At 44.1% G+C, this 26,865-nt stretch overlaps 1 protein-coding gene across 3 annotated transcripts; it reads left to right on the top strand.

Annotated features, from left to right (window-relative positions):
• Positions 1-7,417: 7,417 nt before the first annotated feature.
• TP53INP1 (tumor protein p53 inducible nuclear protein 1) lies at positions 7,418-24,353 on the top strand. Of its 3 annotated transcripts, XM_055432574.2 has the most exons (5): positions 8,117-8,307; positions 14,756-15,015; positions 15,610-15,970; positions 18,391-18,428; positions 19,507-19,645. In XM_055432574.2, exons 2-4 carry the CDS (start codon positions 14,904-14,906, stop codon positions 18,410-18,412), a joined length of 495 nt encoding a protein of 164 aa, XP_055288549.1. In that variant the 5' UTR covers positions 8,117-8,307; positions 14,756-14,903; the 3' UTR covers positions 18,413-18,428; positions 19,507-19,645. The 3 variants fall into 3 exon arrangements, with proteins under 3 accessions (XP_055288547.1, XP_055288549.1, XP_055288546.1); XM_055432572.2 differs by lacking the exons at positions 8,117-8,307; positions 18,391-18,428 and adding an exon at positions 7,418-7,541 and having other exon boundaries at positions 19,507-24,353; XM_055432571.2 differs by lacking the exon at positions 18,391-18,428 and having other exon boundaries at positions 19,507-24,353.
• Positions 24,354-26,865: the final 2,512 nt, after the last annotated feature.

The following is a 26,865-nucleotide window of genomic DNA, read 5'->3' as shown; positions in this document are numbered from 1 at the left end:
TTACATCCATACATGACTACCGGAAAAACCATAGCTTTGATTATACAGACTTTTGTTGGCAAATTTTGTCTCTGGTTTTTAATAAGCTGTCTAGATTGGTCATAACTTTTCTTCCAAGGAGTAATTTCATGGCTGCAGCCACCATCTGCAGTGATTTTGGAGCCCCCAAAAATAAAATCTGCCACTGTTTCCACTGTTTCCCCATCTATTTGCCACGAAGTGATGGGGACAGATGCCATGATCTTTGTTTTCTGAATGTTAAGCTTTAAGCCAACTTTTTCACTCTCCTCTTTCACTTTCATCAAGAGGCTTTTTAGTTCTTCTTCACTTTCTGCCATAAGGATGGTGTCATCTGCATATCTGAGGTTATTGATATTTCTCCCGGCAATCTTGATTCCAGCTTGTGCTTCATCCAGCCCAGTGTTTCTCATGATGTACTCTGCATATAAGTTAAATAAGCAGGGTGACAATATACAGCCTTGAGGTACTCCTTTTCCTATTTGGAACCAGTCTGTTGTTCCATGTCCAGTTCTAACTGTTTATTCCTGACCTGCATACAGATATCTCAAGAGGCAGGTCAGGTGGTCTGGTATTCCCATCTCTTTCAGAATGTTCCACAGTTTGTTGTGATCCACACAGTCAAAGGCTTTGACATAGTCAATAAAGCAAAAGTAGATGTTTTTCTGGGACTCTCTTGCTTTTTCTATGATCCAATGGATGTTGGCAATTTGATCTCTGGTTCTTCTGCCTTTTCTAAATCCAGCTTGAACATATGGTTCATGGGTCATGGTTCACATACTGTTGAAGCTTGACTTGGGAATTTTGAGCATTACTTTGCTAGCGTGTGAGATGAGTACAATCGTGCGGTAGTCTGAGCATTCTTTGGCATTGCCTTTCTTTGGGACTGGAATGAAAACTGACCTTTCCCAGCCCTGTGGCCACTGCTGAGTTTCCAAATTTGCTGGCATATTGAGTACAGCACTTTCACAGCACCATCTTTTAGGATCTGAGAGTTCAACTGGCATTCACCTAGTTAGCCTTGTTTAGTTCCACAAGCTTTGTTCACAGTGATCCTTCCTAAGGCCCACCTGACTTCGCATTCCAGGATGTCTGGCTCTAAGTGAGTGATCACGTTATCATGACTATCTTGGTTGTGAAGATCTTTTTTGTTCAGTTCTTCTGTGTATTCTTGCCACCTCTTCTTAATATCTTCTGCTTCTGTTAGGTCCATACCATTTCTGTCCTTTACTGTGCCCATCTTTGCATGAGAAGTTCCCTTGGTATCTCTAATTTTCTTGAAGAGATCTCTAGTCTTTCCCATTCTATTGTTTTCCTCTATTTCTTTGCACTGATCACTGAGGAAGGCTTCCTTATCTCTCCTTGCTCTTCTTTAGAACTCTGCATTCAAATGGGTATATCTTTCCTTTTCTCCTTTGAGTTTTGCGTCTCTTTTCATGGTTGTTGGTAAGGCCTTACAAACACCTCCCCACCAACCTCTGTCTAATCCAGCTTTGTCTTCCTTCACAGCACCCATTACATTCCACACTTATCTCCTCCACTAGAGGGTAGCTGAATGGTCTAGTGGTTTTCCCTACTTTCTTCAATTTAAGTCTGAATTTGGCAATAAGGAGTTCATGATATGAACCACAGTCAGCTCCTGGTCTTGTTTTTGCTAACTGTATAGAGCTTCTCCATCTTTGGCTGCAAAGAATATAATCAATCTGATTTCGGTGTTGACCATCTGGTGATGTCCATGTGTATAGAGTCTTCTCTTGTGTTGTTGGAAGAGGGTGTTTGCTATGACCAGTGCGTTCTCTTGGCAAAACTCTATTAGCCTTTGCCCTGCTTCATTCCGTGCTCCAAGGCCAAATTTGCCTGTTACTTCAGGTGTTTTTTGACTTCCTACTTTTGCATTCCAGTCCCCTATAATGAAAAGGACATCTTTTTTGGGTGTTAGTTCTAAAAGGTCTTGTAAGTCTTCATAGAACCGTTCAACTTTGGCTTCTTCAGCGTTACTGGTAGGGGCATAGGCTTGGATTACTGTAATATTGAATGGTTTGCCTTGGAAACGAACAGAAATCATTCTGTCATTTTTAAGACTGCATCCAAGTACTGCATTTCAGACTCGTTTGTTGACCATGATGGCTACTCAGATCATGAACTCCTTATTGCCAAATTCAGACTTAAATTGAAGGAAGTAGGGAAAACCACTAGACTATTCAGATATGACCTAAATCAAATCCCTTATGAGTATACAGTGGAAGTGAGAAATAGATTTAAGGGACTAGATCTGATAGATAGAGTGCCTGATGAACTATGGACGGAGGTTCGTGACATTGTACAGGAGACAGGGACCAAGACCATCCCCATGGAAAAGAAATGCAAAAAAGCAAAATGGCTGAGGAGGCCTTACAAATAGCCGTGAAAAGAAGAGAAAAAGCAAAGGAGAAAAGGAAAGATATAAGCGTCTGAATGCAGAGTTCCAAAGAATAGCAAGGAGAGATAAGAAAGCCTTCCTCAGTGATCAATGCAAAGAAATAGAGGAAAACAACAGAATAGGAAAAACAAGAGATCTCTTCAAGAAAATTAGAGATACCAAGGGAACATTTCATGCAAAGATGGGCTCGATAAAGGACAGAAATGGTGTGGACCTAACAGAAGCAGAAGATATTAAGAAGAGGTGGCAAGGATACACAGAAGAACTGTACAAAAAAGATCTTCACGACCAAGATAATCACGATGGTGTGATCACTCACCTAGAGCCAGACATCTTGGAATGTGAAGTCAAGTGGGCCTTAGAGAGCATCACTACGAACAAAGCTAGTGGAGGTGATGGAATTCCAATTGAGCTATTTCAAATCCTGAAAGATGCTGCTGTGAAAGTGCTGCACTCAATATGCCAGCAAATTTGGAAAACTCAGCAGTGGCCACAGGACTGGAAAAGGTCAGTTTTCATTCCAATCCCAAAGAAAGGCAATGCCAAAGGATGCTCAAACTACCGCACAATTGCATTCATCTCACACGCTAGTAAAGTCATGCTCAAAATTCTCCAAGCCAGGCTTCAGCAATATGTGAACCATGAACTTTCAGATGTTCAAGCAGGTTTTAGAAAAGGCAGAGGCACCAGAGATCAAATGGCCAACATCCGCTGGATCATGGAGAAAGCAAGAGAGTTCCAGAAAAACATCTATTTCTGCTTCATTGACTATGCCAAAGCCTTTGACTGTGTGGATCACAATAAACTGTGGAACATTCTGAAAGAGATGGGAATCCCAGACCACCTGACCTGCCTCCTGAAAAACCTGTATGCAGGTCAGGAAGCTACAGTTAGAACTGGACATGGGGTCTCAAAGAGCCGGTCACGACTGAGCGACTGAACTGAACTGAGAGGATAGCTTCCTGAGGGCTGAGACTATTTTGTTCACTGTGGTTATCGCCAGCGCTTAGCATAGAGTTCAGTTCAGTTCAGTCGCTCAGTCGTGTCTGACTCTTTGCGACCTCATGAGTCACAGCACGGCAGGCCTCCCTGTTCATCACCAACTCCCGGAGTTTCACTCAAACTCATGTCCATCAAGTCAGTGATGCCATCCAGCCATCTCATTCTCTGTCGTCCCCTTCTCCTCCCGCCCCCAATCCTTCCCAGCATCAGAGTCTTTTTCAGTGAGTCAACTCGTCGCATGAGGTGGCCAAAGTATTGGAGTTGCAGCTTTAGCATCAGTCCTTCCAATGAACACCATAGAGTAGGTGCTCATTAAATAATTACTGAATGAATGAATAGATGCTGTAAACACAGTAGGCCTGAAGGAATGAGTGGGTGATGTTCAGTCTTTACAGGCTATTCTATTCATATCCTTCTTCTGTCTGAGCTTTAAAGGGAGAGACATGACGACTCCTACCAGAGGAGTAAACAGGGAAAGAGGCCCCCAAAGAATAGAAATCAAAAACCCTCTTGCCTCTGATTTCATGGCCAAAGCCTTGAAAAACCTGAACACAAATTAACCTTCCAGAATGTAATTGATATTTAAGGTAGTTAATTCCAGCAAAAAGAATAACCCAGTAAACAAGTTTTCCTTAAATAGGCAGACTGACAGGAAGCGTGCAGGTTACATAAGGAGCAATCACATTGTCTATGTCACCCCCTTGGAGAAAGGCGGCAAGACACGTTCTGCTCAAGCTGTGCCCATAACCGAGCGATTCATGGTTACAGATCCCACCCGGAGCTGCCTATGGCACATGCGGGCTGTTGGGCAATGACCCAGAAGCAGCCGTGAGAGTGAAGAGGTAGCTTCCGCAACAGGAGTGACAAAAGACCTTTGCTCACACTCCTTAGATAACAGTTGCCTTAGCACTGGGACAGGTCATGCCTGCCCCTCCAGGGAGGGGGACGGGTGTTGTCTTCAGCTTCACGGTGCCCTGGTGCATGTGCCGTGCATAGAGGGCTACTCTAGATCATGGATCTCAGTCACATCCATGGAGGGATGACTCTTCACTCTGCTGTAAGGATACATTTTAACATAATTTTAAATAATTGGACACTTTTTGTGCATTCACCTAGAAACCAAAAAGTCTTTAAAGCAGGGGCTTTACAGAAACTGGAGAAAGAACACTAGGTCTGGCGGATCGTCGCCAGTCACTCACCATCCACCGCATGCCACCACGGCTCTTGGGGGCACTGCTCCTCAAACACTGGCTGTCGAACAAGGTGGCCCCACCTCCCTTCTCCCTCCTGGAGCCTCAGCCAGAACACAAACCCTTTTAAGGATTTTATTTCTAATTATCACTCATTTAAAAAAACGAATCTGCTGGAGTAACAGAGGTTCCAGAGTCCTGAAAAGCTAGTACACAATGGCTCTAGTATAATTCCTGACTTCTTCCTGAGTTGATAACTGGCAGCCCAGTTGCCTGACTTGTTTTGTTTCTTTTCCAGAAAGTGGAGTTCACCAAACCTCTTACTTCCTCTGTTCCAGGCTTTCTGGAGACAAAGACAGACCCTTTCTTTCTCTTATGACAACAGATTTCACTGGAATTCCAAGTGATTGTTTTCCCAAAATGCACAAACAACAAACAAACAAATCTTCTGTCTTTCCCAAATACTTGACATCAAGCTGGATGGATAGAAGCCTAGCAGATACTGTGTTGATGGACAGATTGAAAATTACCTGGGCAGACTTTACTTTGGGAGTCTCCCCAGTAAAGACTGAATGACTTGTTGCTTTGTTGTTCCGAGGTTGCCCTGAGCAGCCACCCTACGGGGTTCCCCATCTGCAGCTTGGTAGGAAACAACATTCTTTAGCAGCCTTGATGCAACTGGCAGGGTAATGGCCATAGCCTGCCTTTGTTAACAGGAGGCAGGGGCATTAGCTGTATTGTTTCTGGAAGTTGGCAGAAATGTGGCCCTGCCCTGTGGTCCTTCAAAACAAAACTTGAGGTTGAGTCTCTTTTGTTGGGGTAGATAAGGCAGTGCATTGAGCTCCACGGAAAACAGACAGGAGGGCTCTGACAGATGGGGAAAGGGTCACCCCCACAGCAGGGGGTCAGCTTGGAAGTGGGTACTATGGCAACCCACTGAGAATTATCCTGTGAATTAAAAGAAGGTTGGATTCACTGGGTCTGCCCAGGCAGGGAACCTGGCTGGGTCTTTGTCAGCCAACAGACCAAGAGGCTGGTTTGCAGCTGTGTGATTTGACAGTTTGGTTGTGTTCAGACAGTTCTGTGCTGTGCAGACGACCTTACTCTGAGTCTCACTGCGAGTGTGTATGTAAACCAGTGGCACACCAAGGAGGGCGGCAATGGGAGCCACCCGTTCAGGCAACAGGCAGTGGATTTGTGTGTGTGTGTGTGTGAGTGGAGAGAACTTAAAAACAACAATAAAGCTGATGTAAATTCTGTTTGCTTTTTATTATTTTCATGCTCTAACAGTTCCAAACAAGGTACAGTGATAAAATACTCCTCCCTCATTGGGGCAGACTTCTCCTGTGTTTCCTCCTCCCACCCTTGGTATAACACTGGGATAAACAAGCACCAGGTGGGATGATTATAAATCAGCAACAGAGTAAACAGAAAGCAAATGGCTCCTGAGATAAGATAAAAAAAAAAAGAATTATCCCCCAAACTCTGCCTTGTGGAGTCTACAGAATGTTGATCTGTATGCTAGGGGACTTTCTCCTGTTTAGCTTTGTCTTGGTTACCTATTGCTGTTTTTAAAACTACCCCAACGTTTAGTGCCTTAGAACAACAATCATTTATTTGTTCATGATTCTAGTTTTGGCAGGGCTCAGTATGGATGGCTGGCTCATCTTTGTTCCATGTGGGGTCTGCTGGCCTTGGACCTTCCTAGAGCGGTTTTTCACTCACAAGTCTGGTACCTCAGCTGAGACAGGTTGAACACCTAGGGGCCAGTCATCTCTCTTTCCAGGTGGCCCCTCCACATAGCTTAGACTTGCTCACAGCATGGTGGGTTCTCCTTAAGTGGAGGCTGGTGTTCCCCAGAATGCAAAGCAGAAGCCATCATGCTTGCTTAACGTCTGGTCTTGGAAGACCTCAAACACTATTTTTGCCACACTCTATAGGTCAAAGCAGTCACAGGGCCAGCCCCAATTCAAACGGAAGAAAAAATAAACTTCATCATGCAGATACCATTGTGACCATCTTTGGAATCAGCATCTACCTCAGGTCATTTTCTCTGTCATAACAAGATATTTTATGCTCCCACATTTTGCCTTTAATGATGATAAATCTTATCACACTGGAAAAAGGTAGGTCTGGCTGTGACCTTTTAAGAAATCAGACTCTTAGAATTATCATCACGCCTGGGTTCTGAATGCCAAGATGGTCTCTTGGCAAATTCCTAAGAAACGAGATTTGGGGGCATGTAATATTAGCAATAACAATCAAGAGAAAATATTAGGAGGAGCCTGATTTGCCAAAATCCAAGTTAATGCCTTGATCTATCTTCTGAGAAGAAAGTCAAGTGGCCCCTGAATTTTGGTTATTACTCCTAGGTGTCAAACAGTCCCCCGTGTTTTACACCCTTTAAAACTAGTATTGCTGGAAACAGACTGGCCACAGGATACCCCTGAGGGTAAGGAGGCCACAGCCTTTCAGATCCTTAATGTATGACACACCTGTTCAGGGTCTCTATACATATTTCACCCTGGGTCAGAGAACTGCATCTCAGTCCAAACAAAATGCACGTGAGGGTGGAGATACGTCGAAATGACTACTTTGCCTTTGCCAGACAGTGTGAATCCATCTCTACCCGCACAGAGTTTTGGTTTCGAAAATATTTTCAAGCCCCCTGGCTTACATTCCTCTCACTATAAATAACCGGGTGAGCAGGTAGGCCTCTGGTAAACGCCCACGGTTTTGTGCTGTGTAAACAGCAGAAGAGAGGCCACTGGCTCCCCGGGTCAGAGCAGAGCCTAGACCGGGCCCTGTCTTCTGGAGCATAGCGTCTACAGGCTCCTGGCATCTCCGCCTTCAACGTCTGGTCTCATGGCCTCCTCGGCTTCGCAGGCTTGCATTCCGAGCCAGTAGACGAGGTCAGTCAGCTCCCAGGGTCAGTGACCACAGCAAGGGGTGAGCCTGGCTCCTGGTCTTAAACAAGGAGGTTGGGTGGGCGGCACGCCTGTACCCACGGGGCCCAGCCCTTCCTTCCCACGACAGGTAAGACGGAAAGTGGGCCTGCCTCACCGTCTTGGGCTTCCATCACTCTCGAGGCCCTTAGCTTTCCTCTCACAGCAACTCTGTGTCCCTGTGTGCCCCCTGACGCTCGGCCAAAGGGACAGCTGGGGTCAGGGTTCTTCCTCTCGGCGTCCAGGTCTCCTTGGGCCTCACCCTCCGGGGCGGGTTTCCGCGTTGGTTCGCCCCCGGCCCAGCCCCCAGTACCCCCGCCTTCCGCGGGCCCCTTTCTCCCCGCTGCGCGCCCGGGCGTTGTTGCCCGGGCTTGTTTCTGGCTCCGGAGCGTCGCCCGGCCCGGCGCCAGGTCACGTGCGTTAGTGACAGCCTCTCGCAGGGTGGCCCCGGGGCCCGCGCGCCGCTGATTGGTGGGGCCGGGCATGGCCCCGCCCCGGGGCGGGGCGTCTGGGCGGGCGGGCCGGACGGGCGGGCGCAGCGGCGGATCAGCTGTTCCGAGGCTGCACAACAACAAAAGGAGCGGGACGCGCCGGCGGCCGCTAGCGGCGTGGCCTCAGGAGGGCTGAAGCGGCCCCGCGCCCCGCCGTCCGGGAGCCGCAGCTACCTCAGCCGCCCGCGCGCGGGTCCCCGCCGGCTGCCTTCGCCGCCCGTCCGGCCGCGGGTCGGGCCCACGTAAGTGCGGGCGGGGCCGGCGTCCAGGGCCGCTCGCTCCGGGTCGCCCCTCGGGCCGCGGTCGGTGCGCCCCCGACCCCCGTCTCCGCTCGCCGCCGCGGGCCGGCTGCCGTCCGCCTCGGCGGCCCCGGGGGTGCGCGCGGGCGCGGGGCGGCGGTTGGGTGTTTGGTTTCTGCCTCCCCCCACCCCGAGCGCGGCCTGCTTTCTCGGGGCCGCCGCGGGACCGATCTCCTCTTCTCTCTCCTCCTCACTCCGCCTCCTGCCCTCCGCCGCTGGGCTGGGGCTGCCCGCCCGGGACTGGGCGTCGGGGGCCCCGGGCCCCGGAGGGGCACAGCCTCCGGGGCTCGCGGCTGCCCGAGCAGCCCTCCCGGCGCGCGGCGGCTCCGCTGCCCCGCGACCGGCGCTCGCCCGCCGGTCGGTGGCAGGTTCCTTGACTCTTGCTTTGATCTTTCCTATCACTGGTGGAGGTTGCACCAGTGGTAGGCACTTTATCTCCCATCGTAGTTAAAATCCTCATCATTTTGGTCACGCACGCTCGTTGGGTGCTTAGCGTGGGCCACAGACTCGGTGAGGATTTTACGTGCATTAACTCAATTCCCACAATAATCCTGTGAAGTTAGGCTGTATTACAGATGGGAAACCTGAGGGCCCAGAGAGATGGACTTTACTTACTCAAGACCACACAGCCAATTAGAAGGAAAATGGTGTTTTAAGTTGAAGATGAGTTTTCTGTAGGGATTCCTTGTGGGTTTTTTTTTAATTGTATTTCCTAATTACATCTGCTCATTGCCTTCCTGTGTTAATTCCAATTTCGAGGAGATTAAGGAGGAGGGCCTCTCCCCTTTCCATCATTGAGACAAGAACCCTTTCTGAGTACGAAGTAGTTTTGAGAAAGGGAAGTGGAAAGTCCCCTGGGGTTGTTGATCAGAGGTAATAATGAGGAGCCCCAAGTTCTGGAAATCACTTGCTTGGTAACTGAAATATCTTTTTCACTGAAGATGCAAAGAGCACTAGGAAGCTTTTGATTTTAAGGCACGGTCACTATAACCCTGAACTGGCAGCATAACTTTCGAAGGTTCCAGCCTGGAACCAGGACCTTGCTAATTTCTATGACTAAGGTCTGGTTTGTTTTTGTATCTTTATTTTTTGTTCTTTTCTGTGAATGCTTCATCGATTGCGCATAGTTCTCTTGGGAATGGTCCCACTTTCAAACTTCAGGGTTAACAGGCTGTGAATTACCATTTATTGCTGTCTTTGTTCACTGTCATTCAAGGCTTTGGAGCCAACCTGGTGGATCCCGGGGAGAATAACCTCCTTGTAGCTGGTTGAGTAGGCTGGATAGAGTGGAACAAGCGAAGACAACTTTCTTGGCTTGGTTTTTCTACAGTTTAAAATTGATGTAAAATTACTTGAATCAGCACGTTTATTCTTCTAAACTAGTGAGAGAGGGTGGGATAAAGAGATCATTTTGAGCTGCTTTTTGATGATGATGTGTTAGTTTGGCCACCTGATATTTCGAAACTGTCAAGAAGCCACAACTGTACACATAGTTAGGAGTTAAATCATCAAAGTTGTGGGATTTTTTTTTTAATTTAAAATGTTTTTGGAGCCGCCTACTGGCAGCCAAAACCAACTGAAAAGTGCAGGTCTCCAAAGTTCATAGAGCCAGAGTTGAAGCTGGAAGGAGCCTGAGACATCCTGTGCTGGGGGTGGGGGGCAAGAGCGCGAGGTCCTGGGAACCAGAGAGACTTCTGCTCTAACGGGGGCCCCACCCCTGAACAGCTCTGTCACTTTTGAGCAAGTTACTTAATTTCTGAGCCTCAGTTTCCTTATTAATCAAATGGGACAAATAAGTACCTGAAATCTGTCACACACAATAAACATTGAGTAAATCACAGCTCTGATGACTATATGAACACTTTGCCAATAAAGACACTTGGACCCAAAGATGCTAAGTGACTTGCTCACAGTCATACACCTGATTTGAAGTGAACTTGTGGTTAATATTTACTGGGTGCCTGCTGTGTGCCTGCTTCTAAGTGATACACACTTATTCCTCAGTTTGGCCCTATCTCCCCATTTTAGGGATGAGAAAACCGAGGCACTGAGAAATTACTATATATCCTAAATACACACAAATTCTGAGGAGCAAAGTCAGGATTTCAAACTGAGCAGGCTAACTCCAGAGCCACGTGGCCTCAAGGTTGGTTGCCTGTCCTAAAAATGAGAAAATAAATCATACCAACAAACTTCCCAGCCCAGTAACCCCTTTTCTAAGTTCTCAAACTAGAATGCTTTACCCCATGAGTATTAAACTCAGCCAGCTTTCTCTGCTCACAGAGCATTTCTACTCATATGAAAAATATTGATAATGTTAAGTAACAAAGCAGGATACAAAATTGTGCGTGCATTGGCCTACAATTGTGATAAAAAAGAAACTACTGGTAGAAGAAAATGCACAATGTACTAACAATGATTGCAATAAAGTATGAACAGTTTCCTTATTTATTTTCTAAACTTTCTGTAATGTGGTTTGGTTCATTTTATAATGAAGGGAGGGAATGGAGGTATTTAGAGCCAAGTGGAAGAGGCCAAAGCTGCCTCTTTGAAATGCTGGGGCACAGACACTTTCTTTTTTCCAGCAGGGTGAGACAGCCAGGCTGGCAGGTGCTCCGGACAGCAGCTCCTCCCGCCTTGCCTTCATTCCTCTACATCTTGGCTAAATTCCAGAGCTGTATTTGTAAATTTGTCCTCTTAGGACACTTGCTTTCTCTGGAATTTCCACCTTAGTTTTATCTTTGTCTTAGAGTTGTGAATATCAAAAAGTCTGTGACCTGCTGAGGAGTGCAGTCTGAAGTTCTCCTTTGCCTTTTAGCTGCACAGGATCAGCCCCAAGGAGAGCCTCCATTCTTGGGCCAAAGCCAAGGTGAAGAGTAGCAGTGACCTGGTAGTGACAGTCTGGGTCAGTGGGAAGATAGGCCATCAAGACATTAGAACAGCGTTGTCCAATATACAGTGTGGGCTATGTATGGAGGTTTGGATTTTTAAGTAGCCCCCTTAAATAAGGAAAAAGAAACAGGTGCAGTTAATTTTGTTAATATATTTTATCTAACCTACTATATCCCAAATTAAATAAGATTTAAACTTTAGTTTCTCAGGGAATTGCCTGACAGTCCAGTGGTTAAGACCCTGAGCTTCCACTGCACAGAGCGTGGGTTCGATCCCTGGTTGGGGATCTAAGATCTCTCAGATCCCACATACTGTGTGATGCGGCCAAAGAATTTTTTTTTTTTTTTTTAGTTTTTCAGTCTAACTGCATTTCAAATAATCGTTCACCTGATGTTCCCAGAGGCCATCTCACTGAACAGTGTCAGTGTACTGGGGTCTTTCCAGCAGCTCCTTGTCCTTTGTGACAGCTATAGAAAGCGGGGCCAGAACTTTGCAAAGTCAGAACAACCTCACTTTAGGAAACCCAAAGAGGCTTGACTCGTGCAGTCCTGGGGGAAGCTCCTCCAGAGACGCCCTTCCCGTGGCAGACCCGTGTGCGCTCCAGGCCTAGGCTGGCTTCCACGTTACGGAAGAGGGGGCAGTTTGGAACCTGCAGCTTCCCAAGCACAGTGGCCCCGGCTTGATTGCTGCCTTGTAGCTGCAATGGCAAGCCACTCCAGTACTCTTGCCTAGAAAATCCCAAGGATGAAGGAGCCTGGTAGGCTGCAGTCCGTGGGATCGCTAAGGGTCGGACACGACTGAGTGACTTCACTTTCACTTTTCACTTTCACACATTGGAGAAGGAAATGGCAACCCACTTCAGTGTTCTTTGCCTGGAGAATCCCAGGGATGGGGGAGCCTGGTGGACTTCGTCTGTGGGGTCACACAGAGTTGGACATGACTGAAGTGACTTAGCAGCAGCAGCAGCTGCCACCTAACTGGCCTGGGCCCCAGTGACTGACCACACGTGGCACCACAGTGGGGGACAAGGGCATATTCATGACGAGCTAGGGTTCCTGTGGGGTATGCCCTCCCCACCCAGCAGCTCTTGCTGGTGCAGGGCCTGAGTCCAGCCAGGCACTCTGGAGAATTCATCCAACTAGGTCAGCAGACCCAGAACTGTACTTGGGGCCAATAATTTAAGAGAAATGGGGCAAAGTTTAAAGTATCCTTCTCCCTCCTAGCTCATATGCTCAAAACTTTTACATACACATCAGCCCTTTGATAGCTCATCTTTTGGGATAATCAAGTCTAGCCAACTCCACAGCCCACTTCTATTGTAAACTCAGTTACATGCAACATAAAGTTCACTTTGAGTTCTCTTCCTCGAGCTCCAGACTACATGATTGGCCATACTGCTTTCCAGAAGGGTTTTAGGAAGACTGGTTATGCAAGTGACACTTCCTGTTTACCCGTTTTTCATAATTAATGGCTGAGGATGACAGATTGTGACCACAGGAGTATTCAAATGTCATTTATTTAGACACATATTTGTAGTACTACACGAGTAGTAGCCTGCCAAACAGTCACAGCAGTCCAGTGCACACATAAGGAATTGAACCAGGAGTCTCATCACCAGCAGATGCGAACCACATCTTTTATAGCTAAGGATTGTTTTGCAGATGAAATATCCAGAGTCTGGAGTTAGGGATTCAGTGGATCTCACCCACTCTTATGGTTCTTATGGTTCCTGTCACCCGCTTTGTGTTGGTAACTCCCAGATCTGTGCCCTCAGCAGACACCATGCTGTTGGACTGCTGAGCCCTAGATTCAGCTCCATGAAGACATCCCCAGGACTCACCAACTTCCCCAGTTCCTCATGTCCAGAGCACACGGCCTACACCTCTGCTCTGTTCCTCTTCCACTGAACTCTCCTACCACCCCCACCCCCACCCCCAGCCCCAGCCCCCGTTGGCCAAGCCAAAAACCTAGGGCATCCTTGACTTTTTCCCTCCCCTTCACTTCTGGCACACAACGCCCTGCAGGATCCAGTCCCCACGTAGCCCCCAAGCCTGCTGTCCAGACTGTCCGCCTGGATCTTGAGCCATATGGAAGTGAGCCACATTCTCACTGATCTGCACGTTTCCACAGCATTCTTTCTCTGTTGTTCATTCTTGAGCTTCTCAATCATTCACGATTAAGGTCATGATTGCAGGTGTCCTTCTGTGACCCCTGTCTGGGGACTTGAGGAACCGCCAGTACTTCTCACGTGACAGTCATCACACCGGGTTGGTGGGCTTGCTGTGGGAGGGCCTTGTCCGCTGCTGTCTCTCCTGCCCTGAGCACCAGGCCTGATGTGTAATAGGTGCCCAGCAAATATTTGCAGAATAATAGTTGACACTGACTGAGAACTCTGTACCAAGTGCCTTGCTAAGTAGGTTGCCTGCACTATCTCACTGGACAGGAGTAGGATCAGGGAAGCCATCTAGGAGGTGGTGATGGGCACAGTCAAACCCGTTGGCTTCAACTAGAGTGAGAGTGGTGGAGAGGAGTAGGTGGATTCCAGCCATGTGTGCAGCTAGAGCCCACAGGACGTGCTGTGACTGTGGGTGAGGGTGAAAGGGCGTTAAGAATGAGGGCTCCGTGTTCGGCCTGAGTAACTGCTGCCTCTCCTTCCTGAGAAGCGGGGTGCTGGGCAGCGAGCCTGAGTCTGTTTGTGGGGAAAAGGAAAAGATCCTGCAGTTTGTTAGGTTTGGTCTGCCCATCAGGGAACCAGGCAGAAATGGTTATACAAATCTGGAACTCTGGAATAAGATCAGGCGAGGCTGGAGTTCCTCGTTAGAACTCACCAGAACTCCATGGGGTAGAACCCTTGGAGTGGTGTGACTTCCTCACCCTGCTAGGAGACAGGCCACCTTTGAACCCAGGCACAGTGGTCCTTTTCGGTTCTGGTTGGTGACCCACCTGAGTTCTCTACAGTGTGACTTTATCCATGCCAGCTGTAGGAATGGTTTTGAAAGTCAAAGTGTGCTGTAGTTACAGATTTTGATGGAATTAGGTGTGCTTACAATCATACACAAGAATAGAGCAGGAGAGAAAAGGTGCCAGGGAAAGGTGAGGGCCTGGCGTGGTAGTGGACACTCACCCGGCACGAGTGCTGGGCTCAGTTGGCAGCTTCTGACCAGTTGACTGTGAAAACCCAACTTGCGCTTTATTTACAGAAAAGTCGTATTTCAGTTGAAATACGTTACCCAGGGATATACTTTTATATCCCTTATTATAAAAGCACAGATGTGAAAAAGAACTAACCCCTTCCATTGCACATTTTGAGATATTTACAGGTTGCGTTTGAGTACCTGATTAATGTTTGTAAAAAAGAGATTCTGCATCCTTGTGTTTGAAAGAAGGGAAGAGCCAAGCTGTAGGCTAAGGCCTGTGCTTTTCTCTAGGTGTGAGGAGATGTACACGTTATATAAACATGTGCTGATTTGAAATAACCTTTTTTTCTGTTTTATTTTAGGGATAATGACTCTTCCTGCTTCTTGCCTAAGTTGAATAAGCACCTTGTGCACTTTAATCCCCTGTCAGTGGCATCAGGCTGGCCGAAGACAGGCTTTGGAAATCTCAGCTACAAAGACATCAGCCAAAGTCTCAGTCTTGCCTTAACCATGTTCCAGAGATTGAATAAAATGTTTGTGGGTGAAGTCAATACTTCTTCAAACCAAGAACCAGAATTTAGCGAGAAAGAAGATGATGAGTGGATTCTTGTTGACTTCATAGGTAAGGGTATAGCCGTTAATCATCACAGCAAAAGTGGAAACTCTTTTATCAAGTTTTTGCATAAGTAAACCAATAACTCTGAAGGTTTTTAAGCCTTAGAAGTAAATAAACAAGAATTTGCCTAAAAAAAATTGCAGGAAAGCATTCTGTGCCAGATAATCAGATCAGTGAAACTGATGTCAGCTTCTCCAGTATGGCAGCTCTTATACCCTGATCCAGTCAAAGGCACTTTTATAGGAAACCCCCATCCTCGACAAGCCGTAACCCATTTGGTGCATTATGTGTTTACTCAGCAGAGTAGAAACCAGTCTTAAAAACTGTTCTGCCAAACCAACATAATCCATCGCATACAATGGATCACACCGCCCCCTAACACGCACACATGCATGCACACACATGCACACTAGGTGCTCAGAAATTATTTTATGATCATTGTGAGTGAATACGAATGGTTTTGTGTCTGGTCTAAATAAAGGGAGGACTGTGAGCATCAGCTAACAGCATCATCTCTTCTTTTTCTGTGCTCTGATGTGATCTCAATGTGTTACTCATTACCCCGCGGGACTTCAACAACGTGTGTGGACTACCATCTAGACACTTGCACGGGTTTCTCAGCAGCAGAGGATGAGGAAGAAGAAGACGTCAGTGAAGAGTCACCTCCCGAGCACCCTTCAGTCTTTTCCTGTCTCCCTGCGTCTCTCGAGTGCTTGGCTGATACGAGTGACTCCTGCTTCCTCCAGTTTGAGTCCTGTCCAATGGAGGAGAGCTGGTTTATCACCCCTCCCCCATGTTTTACTGCAGGTGGATTAACCACTATCAAGGTGGAAACCAGTCCTATGGAAAACCTTCTCATCGAACACCCCAGCATGTCCGTCTATGCTGTGCATGACCCCTGCCCCAGCCTCAGTGAGGCCCACTGTGGGACTGAGGAATTTCATAACCCAGGCAGTCCCAGGTATGTTACTGTCTCCACAGACATTCGTGAAAGTATGTGCCTAGTGCATAAGGCGGGTGATGGGATGAAAAGATGAACTCATTTGAGATTTTCAAAAAGATTAGTTCTCGCATGGCCCCAGTTATGTAATGGAGAGCTGTCTGATTTGTAATATTCTGCTACTGAATGGAAAGAAAAGACTGTCATTTCTGCTAAGTATCTTAGATTATAACTCTGGCACTTTATAGTCTGGATTATTTGGGGTATCAAATTTGACAGGAATGGTATATCTTAAAATAAATCCCATGATCTTTGAAGTAGCCCTCACTGCGTCACATCAAATGGTGCTTGGCCTTGAGAGCCTGAGGAGTCTGAAGCACGAGGTAAATGAAACGGCAGAGTTAGCAAAGCATTTTGCCCAGAGAGCTCTTTTCTGCCTCGCAGAGGGAAACTTTCACCTAAAACTGTTTTGTGGTTATATGGGTGTCCCAAGTGGTTTGAAAGGCTCTGCTTGGATGGCAGATGGGTTGAGTGTCTGGAATGGTTCAGAGAGGGTGTCTGGTCAGTAATTCGTTCCAGAACAAACTCACAGTCTGTGGCCTTTATCCAGGGACTATACTCAAGATTGTTCCCACCCACTAAAACAAAGCCTGTGGCTGCGTTCAGCGCTCAAAGTCCAGCTGGTCTGTGATGCATGTTGGTGGGAGGTCCCCTCTGGTATTAAGGTATTGGTAGGATACTGGCACTGACTTAATTCCCTTCATACCTGTCAAGGGGACAGGTGAACTGGATTTTGGAGCAGCTCACATTGTTCCTGTGGTTCAGTGCAATCACCCAGAGGGCCTCTTTTTCAGTTGTCCAGGCTCTGACTCTAGTAACCAGGCCACTGTATGTGTAACTCCTTCTATTTCCTGTTTGCCGAATATAAACAAAGCCCAGGCAGCTCATTAATCTGATAACTTTACCAGAGTTTGCTGCACTTTCAACTCTCAATATTATAGATATTCTTGAATGAAGATAAACATACACTTGTACCAGACTGAAAAACATTTGCTTATATAGTTACCCAAGCTTTGTGTTAGGTAGGATCTTTGATCTTTGACTGGTACTTGATTCCATATTATAAATTTATCAAGAGGTTAATGTTTCAGGCATTCCAACAGAAGTTTAAAATACAATTTTTTGAGATGGTTTAATTAATTTCTTTAATTGCTTAGCAGTTGATTCAAATTAATTTCTTCAGTTCTTAGAAATTCTTCTAACCTTATTTTGATCTCATCTCTGAGGAGTTCCACTCGAGAATTTAGTGTGATTAATAGCTACTTTAAATTACTAGCATTTGTATATTTAAATTTTCAGTATTTAAAGTATGTGTATTTACATATGTATATTCAGCAGCTTTGTAGACAACAGAAGCAGTCCGTGTGCACTGCAGAAAATTAGAAAGGGCAAAATTTTTCTAATTTTAAATAACATTTTTCTCACTACTGAGAGATGAATACTGTCAAGACTCTAAGGCATATCCTTCCAGGTGGTATTTTCTGGATGTGCCCATGCATGGATATATAACACCATTTTTAACCTAAATGGGATCAAGCTATAGGTACTGTTCTATAATCTGCTTCTTTAGGCAATGATCTCTACCTTTTTTTTTCTCCCAGTAAAATTTTACTTTGTAAACTATACAAACCATACTCAGATTTGCCCACTAAAGCCCAGAATATTTCATCTAGTTTGTGCAAACCGGGATCCAGTTCAGGACCTTGCATGGAACCTGGTTAAGTGTTTACAGTTTTGATGGAGTGAGAATGTTCATTTTTTTATATCTTGTTTGTCACTGTATCTTGTTATATGTTTTGATATAACACTTAGGGAAGTTAATTATAAATCAGGGATCAAATCAGTTCAGTTCAATGGACACACCTAATTTTATATAAATTCTTTCTGAACATAAGAAAGTACTGTAATTATTACAGTTTTATAATAACTAAAAAATTTAAACACCTTTATATTTAGATTTTAAATTCTTATAAGAAAGGCCCACTAAATCAAGATAGAAATCAGATGTCACCAAACTTAGGAAGATGGCTATGTAGTAAATATCTATGTTTTCTGAGCAAGAAATAAATCATATGCTTTTCGAAAGTTAAGATTGTTTCCATCCTGTATATCCTTCGAGAGATTGCCATAAAGTGCATAAAAGTAGGTGCTTCACAATTAAAGATAGGCTTCAGAGCATGTACTTTATTGCATTGTAGCCTTTATAAAATATTGTATGTGGAGGTTTATGTGCTATCATAATCTTAAGTAATACATGTTCCTTTAATGACCCATAGTAACCCAGTTTTAATAAAGAAAAGGTGACCACATCCTAATATTAAAATTAAATAGCATTTTCAACTTTACTAGTGATTTAATAGTTGACCGTTTAACATTTGTAGGGCCAGGAAAAGCTGCTTATAAGACTCACTGGCACAGAGTAAGTATCTTTCATTTGAGACTGTGATATGTTATCAGTGAGCAGGAAGGCAAAGGACTCAAGGCATACAGCTTTTAAGAACCACTGTCTTTGTTTTAACTGCTTTCTGTTAGTTTCTTAATGTGACCTGCTTTAATTCTACTATTTAATAAAAATAATATATTAAAAATATAACTGTGTTTTCCTCTAGCAGTTGTAGGCAGAATATATAACTGCCTTCCTGTGTAAAATAACCCTTAAAAATCTTAAAGTTCTTCATTATGTGTTAATGTAGTTTAGAACTATCTGATTAGCTTTTAATATAGAAAATATATAGTAATTACATGGTTTGTAGCTATATATTATGTGTTCTCCAAGGGTCTTTATAACATTGCTCTGCAAATGCCATTCCAAAGTGTGCCTGTTGTGATATAAATATAAAACTTAAGAGTTATGTTTTATAATAAGCAGATATCTTATTATAAAGACAGATTTTTTTTAGATGAGTAGAATTTCCTTATGCATGTTTCTATTAAAGTCAGACTTAGAGCTTGTTTTCCTGGAACATTTTGCTCACAGACACATAAAGTCTGTGAAGCTGCTGTTGGCACAGTGCATCAGTATCAACCCTGCCTCATAATCAAACCTTGGAGTGTGACTTTTGTTACATTCTTGGTTGAGTCAGTTAATAATTGTGACCTTAACCTCTCTGAGCCTGAGTTTTCTGATTAGTAAAATGTAGGAATTAAAATAGTTTTCCTTTAAGGTTATAGTGAGAATCAACCTACATGTATAAATGTGTTTGGTGTGTAACTGAAATTCACTCAAAGTGTAAAGCATTTTTTTTTAAAAACTATAGTCTACTTAATTTACCACCTCTGGGTGGATTCTATCACATATTTCAAATGAAAGTTGGCTGCTTCTTTCTACCATTATCAGTCAGTGTGGTCACAAAATAAAAACTTGTCTGACAGCCATGAAACACTGAGCTCTCAACCATAAACAAATTAGTGTGGCAAATTGAATTGCCAAGTAGCTTTTTCAGCTTCATCGATAACATTATGTTACATAACGCATGCCCAATTCTTTTCTGTTTCAGAGTGGAAGCTGAGAATGAAATGGGGCAGCACATTCATTGCTATGTTGCAGCTCTCGCTGCTCATACAGCTTTTCTGGAACAACCCAAGAGCTTTCGCCCTTCCCAGTGGATTAAAGAACACAGTGAAAGACAGTCTCTGAACAGAAATAGCCTTCGTCGCCAAAATCTTACCCGAGATTGCCACTCTCGGCAAGTCAAGCACAGCGGCTGGGCTGTCCATCAGCCCTGCCCACGTCAGTACAATTACTGAGAATCTGAAGTGTGTTTGGTTGGTTTCTCGTAGTTTGTGCATATGTGTGGGCATGCGCATGTATGGACGGTGAAGATGCTGTCTCTTTGCCGCCGGCAGGTGACCAATCACGTAGTTTTATCTGTGCTTATAGACACTGTCTTGAAAACCAGATTGATATTCTGTATCACGTAATGCCTTGCTCTTAACATTTGCTTTTTTGTAAAAATTTTTTCAGAATATTTTTGGAAACATATCAATACAGTTAGTGTTTGGGAACGTCTTTAAATTTATCACGGTGTACATGAGTTAGCAATTTAAAGATGTTTCTTCCCAAGTACGAGAATAGGCATCTTTCAATTTCATTTTATTTGGTATTAATCAGTCTTTTGAGTAAGCAGAAATTTATTCTCAGGGTCAGCCATACACTTTATTGACCAGTACTTGATAATCTTTTCTGTATATAATGAATACATTTTTACACACTAACATGAGCATTAACAGGTGATGTGGTTGCCACAGATATAATGGAATTATGGCTGAACTTTCTTTTGGAAGAAAACTTGATATACTTCTGTGTGTATGGGGTTTTTATTTCCCAGATTAGCCATGCAGTTCATTTTGGAATTCAGGTACATTAAGTGTTGGTGAACAGTGCATTCAATGATTCCGACGTGACTGTGTAACGTGGTACAGACATTATGGCATCGTGGGACAACAGCGCCCGTCTCACGTGCAGAGGGATTAAATTCGACCTGTGAAATTGTATTTGGGGAAATGTGTATCTGTAAGTAATACATTGGTCCACTGTTTGGATTCTTTCCTGCCAGCTCTGCCTACCCTCCACCTCACATCAGCTGTAAATTCAGAAGTGTGTGTCCTGCACTCTAGTGGCTTCCTGTTTATATATGCCCAGGGGAAAAGAGATAGGGTTTGTATTTCTGATACAGTGATAGATCCTCTGCTATGGATCCTGTTTCGCCGGCTGGCAAGCAACACTGAAAGGGATTCTGGTGACATCTATTCATAGTATCTAAATGAAGAGTGACAGGTTGAGTTTTTCCTTGAGTTTATATATATATTTTTAACTTGGGCTTCAGGCAAATTCCTTAACCACTTTGGCCTTTGGTACTTCCATCAAATAGGGAGTAGTAACATGTACCTCCCTCCCAGTCGTGAGGACCGTGTACTGATTTGAAGTGGGGCTGTCCTGAACTGATCCTTGTGTGAAATTCCAAGGTCCTCTCTGCCGAGTCTAGTGAAGGGGCGGGGCCGGGGCAGCTCTTCAGCCACAACTCCTCTTGAGAGTGTTGGTGCTTGTGAGGCCAGGGTGCAGGGTTCAAGTCATACCGAGGCCAGTTAGCTCAACGAACGCAGAGAAAACCTATTTCTTTACCTCTAACCAGTCACTTTATTTTTTCGCAGTTGTGATGGGTTTTGCTGAGCCATATGCACTCACCAGTTTCCTCTGAAATTAAGTTGAACACATTTACAATCCAAAGCACATTCTACTGACAGCAATAATACTATCACCTTCATAAGCAAATAGCTTATTTTTCCAATCTCCTCTGCAATCCTAATTGAGTACATGACTAGACAGTGTTGTCAAGGAAAAAGCAGCATATAGTTATGTGAAGTATTGTTTTATTCTTCAGTAACCCTGTAGCAGCTGGGTGCAGGGAACCATGGGAGACTTTGCAGTGAAGAGCTCTGCTCATTTCTGACTAGACTGGGATGTGTGGAGTCGGAAGAGATCACATAGCTTAGTTAGATGGGGGTAGTAGGTTGTTCCTCCACTACTGGCCATGCTGAAGGACTAGGAATGTCTCCAGAACAAGGGTCTATATCCCCCTTCTCACCTTAGTCCCTTTCCATTTCAACTACCCCTTTATTTATTTGTTTTCCTCATTAGGGGCCAAGTCTGTTAAGTTTTGTCAAACTGAGCTAGAAGTTGTTTTGTTATTATTTGTGTTTACCAGCCTTGGGAGATAGAGTGTTCATAAAGGTGTGTTATGTTTTATACCATGACTGTTAAAGGGCCGTATGTTGCTAACTTGAGCATAGGTGTAAGCCTCTGAATACATGGGGGTCTCTTTTTTTCACATACTAAATGTAAGCTGTTAGTACCTCATGAGCTCCAGAAGTTCAGCCATGAGAATTTGTTTGGCAGCATGAACAGATCTGTATATAAAACTGCAATGGTCTTTGTTTTTTTTTAACTTGTCTTTTCAGATTTCCTGATCCTTTAAATACATTTACATCTCTGTCAGTTACTGACTTTTATTTGCCTTATTTGGGCCAGGTTTTTTATGCTTTGTACTTGGAAGACAATTGACTTCAGTCTTTTCAGTGTTTTTTCCGGGTAAGGCCTACCACATATCTGTGCTATCATACTGTGGTTTCTGCATCAGTGTCTAAGTCTTCTGTCTAAAACTGGCCCATGTAAGAACTGAAGAAAGTGGTCACCTAATGCAGTTGAAGTTCTTCAACTTCAGTACGTCACCACGTGTGTTAGGGATCGACTATGTGCATGTTCACAAGACCAGTAATAACAGAGTGCTATTGGCCTGTTAAGTACTCTTTGGAACAGGGCTGAAATGCAGCTTATTATAAGTTAATTATTATTTTTGCTGTTGCAAATATAAATGGTTTACAGTGTGCTTTAGTGCATATTTCTTAAAAATTCCAGCAGTGAGAAATAGCCCCTTTGAATTTAGCGCTCTGGTTCTAAACTGAAAAGCCTGGAATATGTGGTGCACATAGCAGTGCTTCATGAATGAGTTTCTTAGTTTGTATAATGCACCGTGTTTCTCAAAGTTTGTGTTTTTCATTTTTAAAACATTCTATGACGTATATCCTATGTTTATTAGTTTTCTTCCTCAAATAGTTTGATTACGTACTGCACCGTAAGCTGATGATTAACCACCCATTATTTATCTTCTGTGGGAATTTATGTGGTTGGGTTGGGGGGAGGGGAGGGAATTTTTTGCAGAAGGTGCAGAATGATTGGATTTATTATTTACTCTTCCAGGGAGCTTTTTTTACATTGATTTCCTGTGCGTGTTTTCCCAGTTCCGATGCAAACTGTTTTTGTTTACAGACCTTCTCTGTTGTATCAGTACTTTGAGTCTAGTGAGATGACAGTTTACTTAAAACTTGAGAGGGCCATTCAGCATCGCCTAATGTTTTTGCTTCTCAAATCTGTGTAGTACACTGGTTTGTAATCTTTGTGTCTTCATTGAATCTGAGTGTCTTTGCTATTTCTCTTCTTCTTCAAAGAAATATATTGTCTTATATACTCAAGAAAAAAGAGTAAAGAAGGATATCTTTCTTTTTGTCATCTTCTTTGAGTTGGAAACAAAACAAAAAAAGGACTCTAGAAGATAGACATTTAAATTTAAATAGCTTAGTGGAAAAAATTTAAGAGTTTCCAATTATTAGTCTTTGTTTTTAGAAACAGTTAAGAGACTGCTCCTTGTACTGGAGATACTAGCATATGTTTGTAATGTTACCTTAAAATTATCTGTTTATTTTATAAGTCCCATACATACTGGTTAAAGAATTTAAAGAGATGGGCCACTATCATGGATGGTTTCACTGCCATCGGCCCTGTTGATGTATTATAAATGGCATTCTTATCTACTTATTTTAATGCTTAAAGTTTTATATAAAACGCTTTATTTAGAAAACTTACATAATATAGTGGTGTCAGCCTTGCCATGTACCAATTTCACTTGAAATTTGACACCAATTGCAGTGGTCTGGGGTGGAGAAGGCAGTCCTGGAAAGCATACAGATATCTTTTTCTGTTTGCAACAGTATCCTTTATGTGGGAGGAGAAGTTACTATTCCAAGGAAGGCAGCTGAAGTGGATAATGTTTTGTGTGTCACTGACAATTTTTGTTAAAATATTTTTTTAAATTGTGTGATTGCTAAATGCCCAATTTTTCTCTGTATTTGCCTGAAGTTTTAGTATTTGTTTTCTAGGTTGACTTCTAAAAACCAAACCAGTGTGTGGGGAGGTTAGATGTGTCTGTTTCCAAGCTTGGTGTGTATGAGTGGTTTTGCTTCCATTTTTGGTTGTGTTTTGCTTCAGAGGTTTGGAAATCTTAATCAGTAATTGTGTGTATTATATTTTAAGTGGCTTTGTTTTTTTTTTTTCCCTCAAGTAAAATTGTGAACACATTTGCTTTTCAAGGGTGGGGCATCAGTTCTAGAGACTGAAGAGTATTGTAGGTTGTACTCTGTGCCTTCTTGATGTGTTTCTGGACACAGTTTTTTGTGTTTTTCTTTTCAACAACTTGAAAACTTAAAAGGGACATTTGGTTAGGTTATATACTGTACATCAATCTATGCATAAATGGCAGCTTGTTTTCTTGAGCCACTGTCGAAATTTTTTTTCTGTTTTTATAGAAAATTTTTGTACTGATTGGTTCATAGATGGTCAGTTTTACACACAGACTAAACAATACAGCACTTTGCCAAAAAAATAAGTGTAGCATTGCTTAAACATTGTATATTAACACCAGTTCTTTGTAATTGGGTTCAGTGGTGTATTTTGCACTACCTGGAGTTACGGTTTTTAATCTGTCAATAAATAAAATGTCCTTTACCTTCACATCTGTCAGATTCTTTTATCTTTATGGTCATTAGTCTTAGTGAAAAACTAGGTACAACTTACTTAATCAATTCAGTCGCTCAGTCATGTCCGACTCTTTGCAACCCCATGGACTGCAGCACGCCAGGCCTCCCTGTCCATAACCAACTCCCAGAGTCCACCTAAACCCATGTCCATTGAGTCAGTGATGCCATCCAGCCATCACATTCTCTGTCATCCCCGTCTCCTCCCACCCCCAATCACTCCCAGCATCAGTCTTCCAGTGAGTCAACTCGTCGCATGAGGTGGCCAAAGTATTGGAGTTTCAGCTTTAGCATCAGTCCTTCCAGTGAACACCCAGGACTGATCTCCTTTAGGATGGACTGGTTGGATCTCCTTGCAGTCCAAGGGACTCTCAAGAGTCTTCTCCAGCACCACAGTTCAAAAGCATCAATTCTGCGCTCAGCTTTCTTCACAGTCCAACTCTCACATCCATATATGACCACTGGAAAAACCATAGCCTTGATTAGACGGGCTTCTGTTGACAAAGTAATGTCTTTGCTTTTTAATATGCTGTCTTAAAATGAATGCTTTTTAGTTTTACTTGTCCAAAAGATACATTTAATATGCACTTTACTTTTTTAAAAAAATTGAATAATTAAAAATTTTTGGCTAAAATGAATAATCATTTACCTGAGCATGCATTTGGGAATGATCCCAGCCAGAACGTTTTCCCTCCAGCCAATCTGTGTTAAGAAACAAATACAGAATTTAATATAATGATTCTTGGCCTTTTTTAAGCAAGCGTGGTTGAATTCTTGGTAGCTCCTCTCCCTGACATGCAGACAGTCTTCTGTAAGCGTTGCGGGACGGTGTCCCTGAGGCCCACTGATGTCCCGTTGCGGCCCTCCACTTCTTTTGGTCTCTGTTGTTCGGCCATGCTGCACAGCTTGCAGGACCTTAGTTTCTCAACCAGGGATTGAACTTGGGCGACAGCAGTGAAAGCACCGAGTTTTAACCACTGGAGCGTCAGTCATGTCCAACTCGGCCACCTCATGGACTACAGCCCATCAGGCTCCTCTGTCCATGGAATTCTCCAGGCAAAGAATACTGGAGTGAGTAGCTATTTCCCTTCTCCAGGGGATCTTCCCAACCCAGGCATCAAACCCAGGTCTTCTGAATTGCAGGCTGATTCTTTACCATCTGAGCCATCAGGGAAGTCCCCTAACCACTGGGCCATTCCTCTGGCACTCTAGTTTAAAAAGGCCAATAACATTCAACATCCTAGTCAAGAATACTTGAATAGGAAGCACAAAGAATAACTAAGGCTGATCGCTGAAGAATCGATGCTTTTGAACTGTGGTGTTGGAGAAGACTCTTGAGAGTCCCTTATACCGCAAGGAGATCCAACCAGTCCATTCTAAGGGAGATCAATCCTGGATGTTCATTGGAGGGACTGATGCTAAAGCTGAAACTGCAATACTTTGGCCACCTCATGCGACGAGTTGATTCACTGGAAAAGACTCTTATGCTGGGAAAGGTTGGGGGCGGGAGGAGAAGGGGACGACGGAGAATGAGATGGCTGGATGGCATCACCGACTCTGTGGACATGAGTTTGAGTGTACTCCGGGAGTTGGTGATGGACAGGGAGGATTGGCGTGCTGTGATTCATGGGGTCGCGGAGAGTCGGACACGACTGAGCGACTGAACTGAACTGAACTGAACTGAAGGGGTCTTGAGGAAGATCGGCATTCTAGAACAGTAGCTTACTGCAGGATATATTTTTGTTATCTCTTGAAACTCTCAGCTGAAATGAAAAGATTGGGGGCAGGGGTGAAGAAAATGGGTGACCCCAAAGATGAAAATAAGGTCATGAGTGTCGATTTGGGATGAAGCAGCATGAAATGAAAGCACCTACCTGGGAGGGGCAGGTGGAGGGTCGTTGAGTCTTTAGCAGGCCCACTTCCGGGTGACTGGAATGTCAGGGGAATACTGCAGCTCCATCACATCTCAAGGGCAGTGACTGCACGGAGTCTAAAGTAGGCGACTCAGAAGCAAGATGGGCTTGTGAGGGATGGGTATGTCAGGGTTCCACATTTTAACATCTGCTAAGATTATCTAGCTCCTTCATTTGAATTTATACTGACCAGAAGACTAGTCACTGCAGCATTGCCTATAAAATGTAATATGCTAGGAACAACCTAAATGTTTACACATAGGAGAATAGTTGAAAATATTGTGGTACATTGCATAATGGAGGTCAATGCTCATTGGTTTTAAAAAATGAGATCAACTCTATGAACTGATTTGGAGTGATTTCTGAGGCTCTGAAGTGGGAAAAAAAGCAAAGTGCAAAAGAGTATTTAAAGCAAGATACCCTCCATGCAAGAAAGAAGGGAATATAAGAAAACACACATGTATCTGGTCATTTGTACAAAATTTAGGAAGAATAAACCGGCAGCTAAACCTTCAGAAAGAATGTGAAGTCGCTCAGTCTTGTCTGACCCTTTGCGACCCCATGGACTGCAGCCTG

Source organism: Moschus berezovskii, chromosome 16 (assembly GCF_049115385.1).
Source record: "Moschus berezovskii isolate FMDL1 chromosome 16, NW_MosBer_1.0, whole genome shotgun sequence".
NCBI lineage: Eukaryota > Metazoa > Chordata > Mammalia > Artiodactyla > Moschidae > Moschus > Moschus berezovskii.
The sequence above is the reverse complement of the archived record's forward strand: the minus strand, read 5'-3'. Positions and strand labels throughout refer to the sequence as shown.

Coding starts and splice junctions, on each gene's coding strand:
- TP53INP1 (XM_055432572.2), top strand. CDS start 14,904: ATGTTCCAGAGATTGAATAAAATGTTTGTGGGTGAAGTCAATACTTCT. Junction 15,016..15,609: donor GATTCTTGTTGACTTCATAG/GTAAGGGTATAG, acceptor ACTACCATCTAG/ACACTTGCACGGGTTTCTCA. Junction 15,971..19,506: donor CATAACCCAGGCAGTCCCAG/GTATGTTACTGT, acceptor TTTCTGTTTCAG/AGTGGAAGCTGAGAATGAAA.